At 39.1% G+C, this 12,436-nt stretch overlaps 1 protein-coding gene across 8 annotated transcripts in view; it reads right to left on the bottom strand.

The window, feature by feature from the left end:
* The window catches only part of Shtn1 (shootin 1), a 95,717-nt gene that overhangs the window by 62,761 nt on the left and 20,520 nt on the right, over positions 1 to 12,436 (bottom strand). For all 8 annotated transcript variants that reach the window (XM_047552664.1, XM_047552663.1, XM_047552666.1 and 5 more), the window contains 2 exons: positions 7,930 to 7,990; positions 729 to 823 (listed from right to left, as the gene is read on the bottom strand). In XM_047552664.1, the coding sequence (XP_047408620.1) occupies positions 729 to 823; positions 7,930 to 7,990 (156 nt within the window). The remainder of the gene's footprint in view (positions 1 to 728; positions 824 to 7,929; positions 7,991 to 12,436) is intronic.

A 12,436-nucleotide genomic window follows, 5' to 3' on the forward strand; every position in this document is an offset into this window, starting at 1 on the left:
AGTCACATCCAAAGAAATACTCCCGAGGTGGCGGATGTTGAGGTTGGGGGAGGGAAAAGAAACACAACTAGCATTAATAATGAAATTTGGTTGAAAATTGCTGTAATCCATTTTCTGATGAAGTGGTTCAGATGCATTTTACCCAACCCAAAATACATAAGACAGAGATAAAAACATTCTTTAATAATAATGTACTTCTGATGAGACAGAATATAGAAAATTACACACTTGGTAAATTCATCAGCTAGAGGCAATCAGCAGAGCACCGAGGTCACCTTTTGCATGCCCTCGCTCTGCTTTCACAAATAATCACCTGAAATGTAAGGCTGGAGGCTGACTCGCTCATCACATTCACACGGGACACAATCACTGCTCTTTCCTGTCACACCTGGGTAGTTTTAAATTTGGTTAGCATTTAACCAAACGCAGAGACACTTGGAAAGTCCAGGGCACCCACAGATCACTCTGGGACCACGTTTGCAGGCAAAAGCCACCAACGTGGAAACACACACGTGCAAACACTCGGTTTACAATCAAAACCACGCCTGCACTGAGGGAAACATTACATAATCCCATTCCAGGATTCTGAGACCCACAACCCTCTCCTCACCATCAGAGTAGGAAGATTACAGAACTGGCAGAGTCCAGCAGAGCAGAAGCTACTCTCCAGCAAAACAAGCTGAAATCTGAAAGCTCAGAAAACATCCCTGCATTAAGGACAGACTCACCTTTGTTGCCAGAGCCTCAGCGCTTTCTCGACAAGTCTTCTCTATTTCAAGATGGTTCTGCATGAAATTAACTTCCTCTATAACCATGTGAGAAACTAGGAATGAGGGGAAAAAGAGTCTCAGCATTCAAGGATTAGTCAGCTATTCCAGAAGCCCACGCATCGTCCCATGATTAAGAATACTTCAATTCTTTCTCTGGCCAGCCTTGAGCCATTAACAAGGAAAGTTTTTAAGAGGCTGACCTGACTAAACTTAGTTCATATTTGAACACAGAAAGAAAAAAGAACACAACAAAGAACCTGCACTACTCTGACACACATATATATATATATATTTTTTTTTTTTTTTTGAGGTGCTGGGGTCTGACACATATTTTAAGAGAACTATTTAGGAGGTTTTAAAGTGTATATTTTCTATGTGGCTAAGTACACGGTAGATATATCTGCTAATTTAAATAAAAGACTCTCCCACAAATGAAGAGTGGCAAGATGTCTTTCTTAGCAGAACGTAACATGTGGATCTAATAAAGAAAATTAGCTAATAAGAAATAAAATGAAAATAAATCTTAAATTGATCTATGACTGACATAACTATGTGGCAGCTTAAATAAGTGTTGCAATATTAGTCTTTAAGAGTGACTGTTATTCCAAACTCCAGAAGTATAACACTGAGATTTATGTAGTATGTGATGAAAATAAGGGTTGATAAATTGTTTCCGGCATCATAGGTTAGCAGGATTACTGGGAAAAAATCAAATTTTACTTGATAGTTTACCAACATTGAAAAAGCTGTTTTAGATTTTTTTGGTAGCTGGTTCATGTAAATTGAGATTTAAAGGTACAGAGTCATTTAGAACTTGAATTATATTTTGAGGATCAAGATCAAGTAAGAAAATGCCAATTCCTTCTACCCCCATTTCTAGTTAAAAGGAAATCCTCAGAACCTCAAACCTAACTATAGACATATATATTTATTGACGTTTGTTTGGCTTAAAAAAAAAAAAATTAAAGGACCCAAATGTGAAACCCAACAAAGTTAGGCAAAAAGCTCTGGGCTCACATAACACAAAGAGAGATTACTTTTGCTTCATTTAAGCTTAATTAACCTGCAATTATGATTAAACTCAGGGGGAAAAATTTCTCTCCAAATTAAATACAAAAATGTATTACTTCCTAAGTCTGTCCAAAGTTCTTATTATGTTAATATTCAAATTCATAAAGCAGCACTAAATGGCCAGAAACATCTCTAACCTTGACATTTTTTCAGGGGTAATAATAATCTGCCGCAAATGCAGGCCAACCAAAAACCACTTAACTAATTAGTAGTTGCAGTCACCGAGAAAAACATGAATCAACACTGTTATTACAAGTGGCACATTTGAGTGGCATCTAATTATGACTTGATGAGCACGATACTTGCATTATCAACATTACTACTGCATCCCATCAGGGCCTAAAAGCTGCTGATGGCATTGACTTCGAGAAACTCCCACTCAATGGTACAGCAGCACCCAACAATCGGCTTGGCAGGGGCCCCCCTCACTAAATGACACGTTAAGCGTAATTACTGGTAGACATTGTAAATAAACAGGATTGGAAGTGAAAATTGTACCAAGTGCATAAGACACAATCTGACACATTGGAAGTGGCAGCCTTAATTGAGAGTTTCTTTGACTGCTCAAGATCATTTCAACTGCATTTCTCAGAGGACAGTGATTATAACTGTGGAGACAGACGGCATAATGGTATCAGCACTGCTGACAGAGCAGTGAATTAAATTGTATCTGCTGTGGTGTGAAAGCCTTGATGAGAGGTACAGATGCCTTAGTGGTCTTATCATTACAACACAATGGTCATGTTGTCATCAACCTTTCTGGCTCCAATTGAAAAGAAATGATTGTGTGTTGAAGCTCCCCCCACACCACCCCCCTTGTCCTCTTCTATCTCTTGTTCTGAATAGAACCAATTTTCAGAGAGCTATGAAATCACGCAATAGGTCCTAAAATGCAGCTGCTTGGCATACAAACGGGTCCCCATTAAACTGGAATCACACACAATATGTGTTTATGCCAGAAGAACAAATAGAAGCTGAACACAGGCCAAGTTTATTCACACACACAAAGCCCATGTAGCTCTTCATCAATATAATTGCCTTTTATATTGTAGTTTAAATAATAGGCTCTATTATTTCCTTAAAATCCTAATATTCCTGGCATTTTATCACTATGTTTACAAGGTAGGTTCTTCAAAAATGTGAAGGAAAGAGAAAAGAAACCTATACAATTTTTACAACATCAAATATTACTTTGAATTTTTAGCCTTAACTACTTGACATCTTCTGCCACAATCTGGTATTTCTACTCTCATAACAAAAACATAAACACTCTGCATTTTTCATAGGAATTTGACTTTTTATTCAATAACATTCTTGCTCATGAAAGAGTAAGAAAAATCATTCCACAGTACTGAGGTTTAGGCCTAGCGAAAAGGGGGGTGGGGAGAAACATTTATTTTCTAAGCATTTTGTAAAAAGCTGCACTGTGATTTAACTTGATAGACTTGGCCGAGGAGGACCTGCCCACGTCCTCCCCAAGGCTGGCGCGGTAGACTCCATCAGGTGGGGTCTTAATTTCTTCCTCAAAGAGGGAACAGTAGGAATTCTTCATTGTGCTTCAATTTTCAGTTTAAGAAATTATCCCAATGCTAAATCAGAAGCACAGCAACCCACTTACCAAATTCCTAAGTTCAGAAGGAAAGAATACTTCAAAGGCAATTTATCTTTAAAAAAGTAGGACCCCATTTCCAAATGCGAAAGTTGGGTCACATGATATAAAGCAGAAATAGTCTTGATGTGGAAATTTAGGTGTGCCCTTTCAAAGAATGAAAGGTTTTAAAACCTTTAGCTGTTTATTTTACGGTCCTAAAGTGGATCTGTTCTCTAACATCCATGATCTACTGCCTACCATACCTATGACATTGCACGTCTGAATCACAGGGGATTTAAAAAAAGAAAAGAGATGAACTTGAAGTAAAGAGACCCTAATATGCTAGTTACACTTTTAAACAACAACTACAATAAAAAACTAATCTTTTAGAAATTCATACTGAAACATAGTCAGGAAATATTAAAATGATATGGTGACCGGCATCAGTTGTTAAGTAAACAGGTCAGTGAGAGGAGTATGGACACAGAGAAGATGATGGGCCTGGCTGACAGCTGTTGACGCCGGACCGTGGACCCATGAGGGTTCATTGTACTATTTTCTCACTTTTGAAAAACTCTCAAATATTTTATAACAAAAAAAAGTTTTTACAGACTCTAAGAGCTTTATGCTATAACTAAAAGCACATCAGCTGTTGTTTCCACCAATCCAGTTTCATTAGCACCATTGATCTGTCCTCATCTGTGACCTCAAAGTGCTCTCCCATACATGCCCCCACAGGACTCATCACATTGCAGGGTGACGGGGTTGCTTTGTTTTATTTTTTACTTTTGTCTTCTACTAACTGCGACTTTTAAAATAGGAATTTTTATTTCACATGTGTCTGGTCCTTTTGAATCTAGCACAACGCCATGTACAAAGGAGGTACTCAAGTTTGTCGAGAGGCTGGAGTCCGTTTGTGAACACCCTTTTACAAGATGTTCCCTGTGGTGTAGAAATGATTAGGCAACAACTATCATCACCACTTCCTGAGCCTGACTATGTGCCCAGCCCCTCGCTAAACCCTTTATACCTGTTCCCCCATAAATTCTCACAATGGTCCTACAAAGCAGATGTGATCGGGGCAGTTCTAATCTCACAATATCAAGGTCCACAGGAGTTAAGTGGCATATTCCAAATCAGACTTCTACCAGGGAAAGCCCAACCAAACCCACTCCCAAAGTTACTCCACTTTTCCACAATCTTTTCTACTTCATTATAGTTAAAGGAGTCACTTTAACTACAGGGTATTGCTTCCTGAGCAAACTTTCTGTCCAATTCCCAGCACCTCTCAGTACTATGCAGATGAAGGACATCTCTGAAGCACACATGGTGAACACAGCAGCTTCTCCTTCAACATCAGATTCCTCGGGGAAGGTTTTCATGTGTTAAGAAAACAGCCAGGAAGAGCAGGGCATGGTGGTGCATGCCTGAAGTCCCAGTAGCTCAGGAGGCTGAGGCGGGAGGATCTCTTGAGCTCATGAGTTTCAAGTACTTGAAAGGATTTATTTACTTCTCCTTTCACAAGAGTCTGCATTTGGGGCTGGGGAGATAGTTCAGCTGGTAGAGTGTTTGCCTCTCAAGCACAAGGCCCTGAGATCGATCCCCAGCACCGAAAAAAAAAAAAAAAAAGAGTCTGTATTTGTAGAAATATGGCATTGCAGTGGTGTTCTTTGTGTAGAAAGACCAGGAGGCAGGCACAGGGACAGCTGGCAGAGGACCAAGAATGGCACGGAACTATATGTGCCCAAGAATGCATAGGAACATATGTGCCCAAGGAAAGGCACACTGATCTAGGGAGCAGTAGTCTGCGGCCTGACAAAGCTTTTCCTGAGCTTCACTGAACTGCTCTTCCCACACTTAGAGAGCTAGGCCTGGTCCATAAATATCACAGGGATTCCAGATTTCAACTCTACACCAAAAGAAACTTTCCCCCAGAGCAGTCCAAATGTATAGACCCATATGCCCCAACTTCTTGAAGGTCAGCAACATGAACTCTTACTACTTAATGGAGTTCTGACATGCTGGATGGTTTAGGAGATGACATGGTAGTAGCAGCAACTAACATTTATTAAGCATCTACTATATGCCAGGTATAGTATTAAGTGCTTTTATATAGATTATCTCATCTAATACTCAGCCTTTAAAGCAGGACCATTAATCCCAGTTTTATTAATGCAGGTAAGTATCTGCTACATGAATCACACCTTCACTGGTGATAAATATGGCCATACTCCCTTCATCTGAAATTCTACCTCTGTTCAAAAGCCATGAACCATTTAGCTCAGATACTTTTTTAAGGAATATTTAAGTCTTCTTATTCCCCATTTCCTTCTTTTTTTTTTTTTTTTAAACTGAGTAAAGAATTAACACTATTTTCCTGGCATTCAAACTTTAATTAAGCAGGCCTAATAAAGGTAAAAATTAAAGGTATACAACGATAACAGACTGTTGTACTAGCCTTTCAAATAATCCTTTCAGGTCTTAATTAGAGTTTCTCAGAAGGAAAAAATGCAAATTCTTTAAACTATCAAAGATATTTAGAGGAAGACACAAGGAAAAGGGAAACAGAAGATCAAAGCAGAGTTTACATGTTACTCAAAAGGCTGATGTGGGGCTGGAGTTGCAGCTCAGTGGTAGAGCACTTGCCTGGCATGTGTGAGGCCCTGGTTCAATACTCAGCACCACATATAACTAAATTAAATAAAAGATCCATTGATAACAAAAAAATTTTTTTAAAAGGCTGATGTGGGGGGGGTTGCTTCCATTTTTTGCATATACAAGAAGCAAAATCCTTACTATTACCTGAATCCAAACCTTATGTGATAAATCCAACCATAAGAAACTTGAACTATGCTCACCACACACAATACTCCAATCCACTATCAATGATTCAGTACATGAACTGGTAACAATGCCAATGGGATCACTCTTCAGAGGTGATGGGTGCCAGCGCGGTGTAAGCATATCCCATGGACCCTGCACTAGCCAAGGAGAAAGTCACATGCACCTGAAATTCATGCACTCACAAGTAAGAGGTGTTTCTATCACAGCACACCAGCCTCCCAAGATAGGTTATACCAGCAAGATTACCCTCAGATTTTCTTCCTTGTAGTCAAGTGATGAAATAAACTAGTTAATGAAATTTAACTATAATGCTATATTTTTAAGCTGTTTTACCTTCCAGAAGAGTATAACATTTTGTAGTGTCATTACCGAGTCAACACTTATGATATAATCAGATACCTGACTGATACAGCAGAGTGTCAGAGAAAGCCTTTGCTTCCAAGGGAAGGGGTCCCTTTCCCTGCTACCATCTGGCTCTTTACCAGTGACATATTTCCATCTGACACTTCCAGGTCTGATCAGTTATGTTCTATCTTAGGGAATAAATAACAGATTTATGTCACATAAAAAACAACAGTAAAAATTTAGAAAAATATTATTCTAACTTTTGTGGGAACATAACTTTCCTCAGTGAAAGCACTATTTCAAGCATTCAAACTCTTAAAAATATCTCAGCTCTTTGACCCTATAACTGCTTTTCTCTTTTTTTAACCATTTTATTGAAGCGTAAGTGACATGTAAAGAGCTGTATTATTTAATATATACAGCTTGATGAGTTTAGGAATAAGAATATACACCAGTGAACCACCATCACCATCAAGTTCTAGATATATCCATCACCTCCCAAAGTCTCCTCCTACTCTATCTATCCATCCATCCATCGCAATGCCTCATGTATGCTAGGCAAACACTCCAACACTAAGTTAAACCCGACCCCTATGTATTCACTTAGAACGCTTAATATAAGATCTACCCTCACTTAACATAAGATCTACCGTTTTAGTATATTCTAAGTATATAATACAGTATTATTAGTTATAGCCACAAAGCTGTGGAGTAAATCTCCAACATAATTCCCTTTCTATGAATTAACCTAAGAAACTAATCAGATTACTATAAAGCTGTATACTTTGTGTACTTGCCATGACATTAACTGTAATAGTTAAAAACCCAGAACTAATCTTTAATGAAAGAATAAATGAACGGTAGTGCCATTATATGATGGAATGCTATGGGCAACCAGTAAAACATACACCTCTACTGACATGCAAACCTGATAATGTACTGTCTACTGAGAAAAGCAGGCCACCAAACCACATGCAAAATATGCATTTTTATATAAACATACTATACAAGTTAAAAACACAGGAAGGACAGACTATACAATGGTAACACTGGCTTTTCTCAAGTAGTCAATGTAGCAAAGTAATTCTGTTCTCTTTCAGCTTTTTGTATAGTAAGATTTTCTATTCAAACTATAATAATAATGACCTCATAAAATAATAATGCTATTCCATTTCTTTAAAAATTACAGTAATAACAGGACATTTTTTGGGCAAATGGGAAGGTAATTTTAACAGGGTATATATCTCTGCTTACATAATCCCCAAACGGTTATATATTTATAATAATTCCACTGAAGTGTGCACATACTTTTCTGAAATTCTTCCAGTTTTTTAACAGCTTCATCTCGTTCTTGCCTAATTTTGTCACACTGAAATGAGAAAAAAAAAAAGAGAAATGTTAAATTTATATCATAAATTTTAGTTTGGAAAGGTGAGCAGGAGTAAATTTATAGGCAGCAGCGATTTTCCGAAACCAAAACAAAGTATCTTTAAAAAGCACCGAAGCTACAAGATATCTGTACTGCTCATCCCATTTGGATCCAGCCAATTTCCTTAGACCTTCTAAGATAATGAGTCACCCTATGGTTCTTTATCGCCTCCATAACAGATCAAGCTAATACCCCTGAGTCAAAATGTATTTGTTCTTTAAAAGAATGTTTGTCCTTCTTTTAAAGTAGGCACGTTTGTGCGGTTCTTCCCCCAGCAGTGGGACTGAACCTAGCACGTACCAATCAAGGACCCTTCCACTGAGCCACACCCAGCCCACTGTGCCTCTTTCTCAGATGCCCGGGGCAGCCCACACCCTGCTCATCCCCAAGTTAACTTCTGCACGGGTTCAGCAACCCAGCTCACTGCTGCACCCCTGGGAGCCAATGGAAAGAGGACTTTAGGAAGGCAAGGTGTGCCACACGCCCTGGCTCACGCTCAACCAGGAAAACACCAGCCTGAGCTGGAGGCATTTTGACTACAAGGTAGCAAAGGAGTAAAGATAGACTATTTCACAATCAACACATATCATCTATAAAACTGGTTTTTAATTCAAAAAGGAAGGAGAACTCCTCAAAAAGACTTTAAGGGACAAGACCAAAGGAGGCAAAAATAACTACTAAAGCATGAAGATCTTTTAAGGCATGTGGTATAGAAACAAGTATCTTCCTGTTTCAATGGCCCAGGATGGTATTTGTGATATTTATAGGAATTGAAAGTTCATGATGAGGACTGAATTCAATTTACCCTGAGCTGTATGAAACAGGGAAGGCATGATATGTTGTAGAGATTTTTTATCAAAACTACCTAAAACTCTAAAAAGCAACTTTTAGCTATCAGGATAATAGTTAAAAATTGAATTTTTACCTGGCATGGTGGTGCACACCAGCAACTTGGGAATGAGGCAGGAGGATCACAAATTGGAGGCCAGCCTGGTCTAATAGTAGAAGACCCTGTCTCAAAATTAAACATAGAAAGGACTGGAGATGTAGCTCAGTAGTAAATATCCCTGGGTTCAAGACCTAGTGCCGCAAGGAAAAAAACTGGATTTCCTGGGAATACTTTATTTCCTAAGAGAACCAAATAAATAAAGCAGAATTTTAAGGTATAATTGATGACTAACAAAAATACTGAGGGATTTCAACTCGTTGGAGTAATTTCGAATTCCAATGGCTTGAAAATTACGATGCCACTAATAATTTGAAAAATTCAGATTAAAACAGTGAGATCATCTATTAGACTGACAAAAACTAAAAAAAAAAAAAAAAAAAAAAACCTGATCATGCTAAAATTTGGCAACTTATACTCTGCTAGCAGATGTATAAATTGGGATAACTACTTTGGAAATAATATTTTACCAAAACTGATAACATACCCACTCTGAGTCAGCAGTGCTGCTTCCAGGTATAAAACCTAGAAAATCTCCAGTGATGTGTATAAGATGAACTGTACAAAAATGTTCAGTTTTCTTTGTTTTTTTGTTTGTTTGTTTATTTGGGGGGGGGGGGTTGGTTGTTGTTTTGGTACCAGGGATTGAACCCAGGGGTGCTTAACCTCTGAGCTACATCCCCATTCGTTTTATTTTTTATTTTGAGAAAGGGTCTAGCTAAGTTGCTTAGGGCCTCACCAAGTAGCTGAGGTTGGCTTTGAACTTGTGATCCTCCTGCCTTAGCCTCCTGAGCAGCTGGGACTGCAGGCACCCATTACCATACTCAGCAAATGTTCAGTATTTCCAATAATGAGAGTCGTGGTATATGCATATAATACAATGTAGAGCAGTGAAAATGAATGACTGAAAGCCATATATACACACATATGTACACACACACATACATATACATATGTATATCAACATAAATCTCAAAAACCATAATGTTGAGTAAAAGAGGAGTGGAATATATATCAAATGATATCTTAAGCATACAAAAACATTTCATATATTTATATTATTTCATATATTTTGATATGTATGGTATATACAAAAATATAAGAACATGAAGTGAACAGATAAATATAAAATTTATGACAGCAGCTATACTCCAGGAGACGGGGAAGGGATGAGATTAGGGAATGAACGGTACAAAGATCTTCACTTTCTGACTAGACTCAAAGGCCTGAGTCATGAGTGCCAATGAAATATCTGTATCTGGGGCTGGGGTTGTGGCTCAGAGGTAGAGCACTTGCCTACCACATGTGAGGCACTGGGTTCGATCCTCAGCATCACATAAAAATAAATAAATAATAAATAAAATAAAATAAAATAAATAAAGTTGTCCATCTACAACTAAAAAATATATTTAAAAAAAGAAATATCTATATCTGGTGTTTTCCTTCTGAACTGATTTTGTGTTTCTTAATTTGTCATTTCTGAAAGCGTGAGCTGCCCTGTGAAAACTGCCTTCAGCCAAGAGTTGCTGTTGTGTGAGTGGTACTTCCGAAGGAACCAGAGGATTAGCCAGTTCTCACACAGCCTGAATTGTCACTAAGACTGCGTGACGAGAACATAAACAGGGATGGTGGTAACCAGCTACCATCGTACACCAACCACTGACACAGCTACCATTTGCTGGTTGGCTTGTCCCAGTTACCCAGAAGAAAGACTTTATGTCCATGCTCTCTGCTCATAAGGCCCAAGGAGACAGGCTCTGGCTAACAACAGGTCTCAACATCAGTCTCAGGCTGCCATGCAGGTAACCAGTTTTGCAGTCCAGGTCACACTAGCCCTCTAGTTACCACCAATGGATTCACATGGTCTCCCCCAAGCCCAGCTGTGTTCCATCAGGAGCCTTCATACTGCTTTGCTTTCTATTTTCTGCACCCACATTATGATAGAACTGGCAGCCACAGAATTTACCATCTGCTAGGCTGAAACGGGTGTGTGTGCAGGGGGGTGAATTTACACATGCTACAAATGCAGCTCACTTATTCCAAACCAGAACTGATCAAAATATGAAAGATGTAGCCATTTACTAAACAAGAATCTAAACACCCACTTATTTCATTTTAGGTAGATCCAGAAACATCTTTTGCAATCTATCATTCTACACGGGAGAAGTTAGCGAGGATTGTGGGTCTTCTGGTAGGGGGTTGAATCTTTCTGCCACACAGAGGCCCCTCACCCATCTCACCCTTTGCTCTACCCTGCTCACGCAGCTGCACCATCTGTAAAAACTGCTTCTTTTTGTGTTGAGAATTGCTCATGAAGACTTTGCAAAAGCAACAGATGTTCCTGGGCACACGTCACTTAATTAGGATGCCCAACAATTCTCTGCAGCTCCAGGCTGGGGTAGGACTTAGCAGCATGAGTGTGGCTGGTTTAAGTGAGCTGGGTAACACTACGGCTATTCTAGAGTTTCAATTCTGGCTCTCCATGGAGTGGTGAATTAACCAAGCGTTGGCTTTGCTGGTTTTGAAAACCCTTAATATCTGAAGCTCTGGCTATTTTCCATACCTCTTCCTTAAGCCTCATCCAGGCAGATACCTGGCTACTAAAACCAAAGCAAGATCTCAGAGCACTGGCAGGCTGATTTGCAGAGTAAAGTCCTTCCAGTATGAACTAGCATCTTCCTTACCTGCCCACCCCCACCTGGCCAACTGAGTTCTTTCCCCCCACCCATCATCCAACCACTGCCAACCCTAAAATGGGTGCTTACCAGGGCTCAGCTGAAGCACAGATAACTGACACAGACACCAAGACAGCTTTATATTTTGCTGTGTGTATATTTTATATAAGAAAACCCTCAACATTCTCAATTGAGTCTAATTTTAGCTAATATAAAATTCATTTTTATCTTTCTGGTGCACAAATGCAATGGAAGGTTGCTATCCTATAGACTGGACAGTTCGCAGCCCAAGAAGCAGACACACTGCCTACACCCACCACCAAGACAGGACAACCTATATATAGGCAAATACATTACACCTGACTGAATCGAACTTGTAATCAAAGATCACTTGTAATTATTGAATATCTCAACTTCTTTCCTCAAAGCACTGAACAATTCATACCAAACCTACACCAGGCAGACACTGTGCTAAGCACTGAGGAGAGTACGGAAGGAACCCCATTCACACTGCGTGCTCACAAAACATATGCTCTACCAAGAAAGACCAACAATGAAACAAGCAATCTGTAAGGGCACCTGACACAAGAGAGGAATGCTGCCCTGCTGTAGGAACACAGAGCAGAGGCAATAACCCCAAGTCCCAAGAGGTTTCAACGCCAGGCCATTTCTCTTGAAGTTCATTCTTTTCATATCTGGTTACCATATTTTAAAATTGAAACATGCACAGCATCAGAATTATGCAGATTTACCTGTTTTTAGAAT

This window comes from Sciurus carolinensis, chromosome 5 (genome assembly GCF_902686445.1).
Source record: "Sciurus carolinensis chromosome 5, mSciCar1.2, whole genome shotgun sequence".
NCBI classification, from domain to species: Eukaryota; Metazoa; Chordata; class Mammalia; order Rodentia; family Sciuridae; genus Sciurus; species Sciurus carolinensis.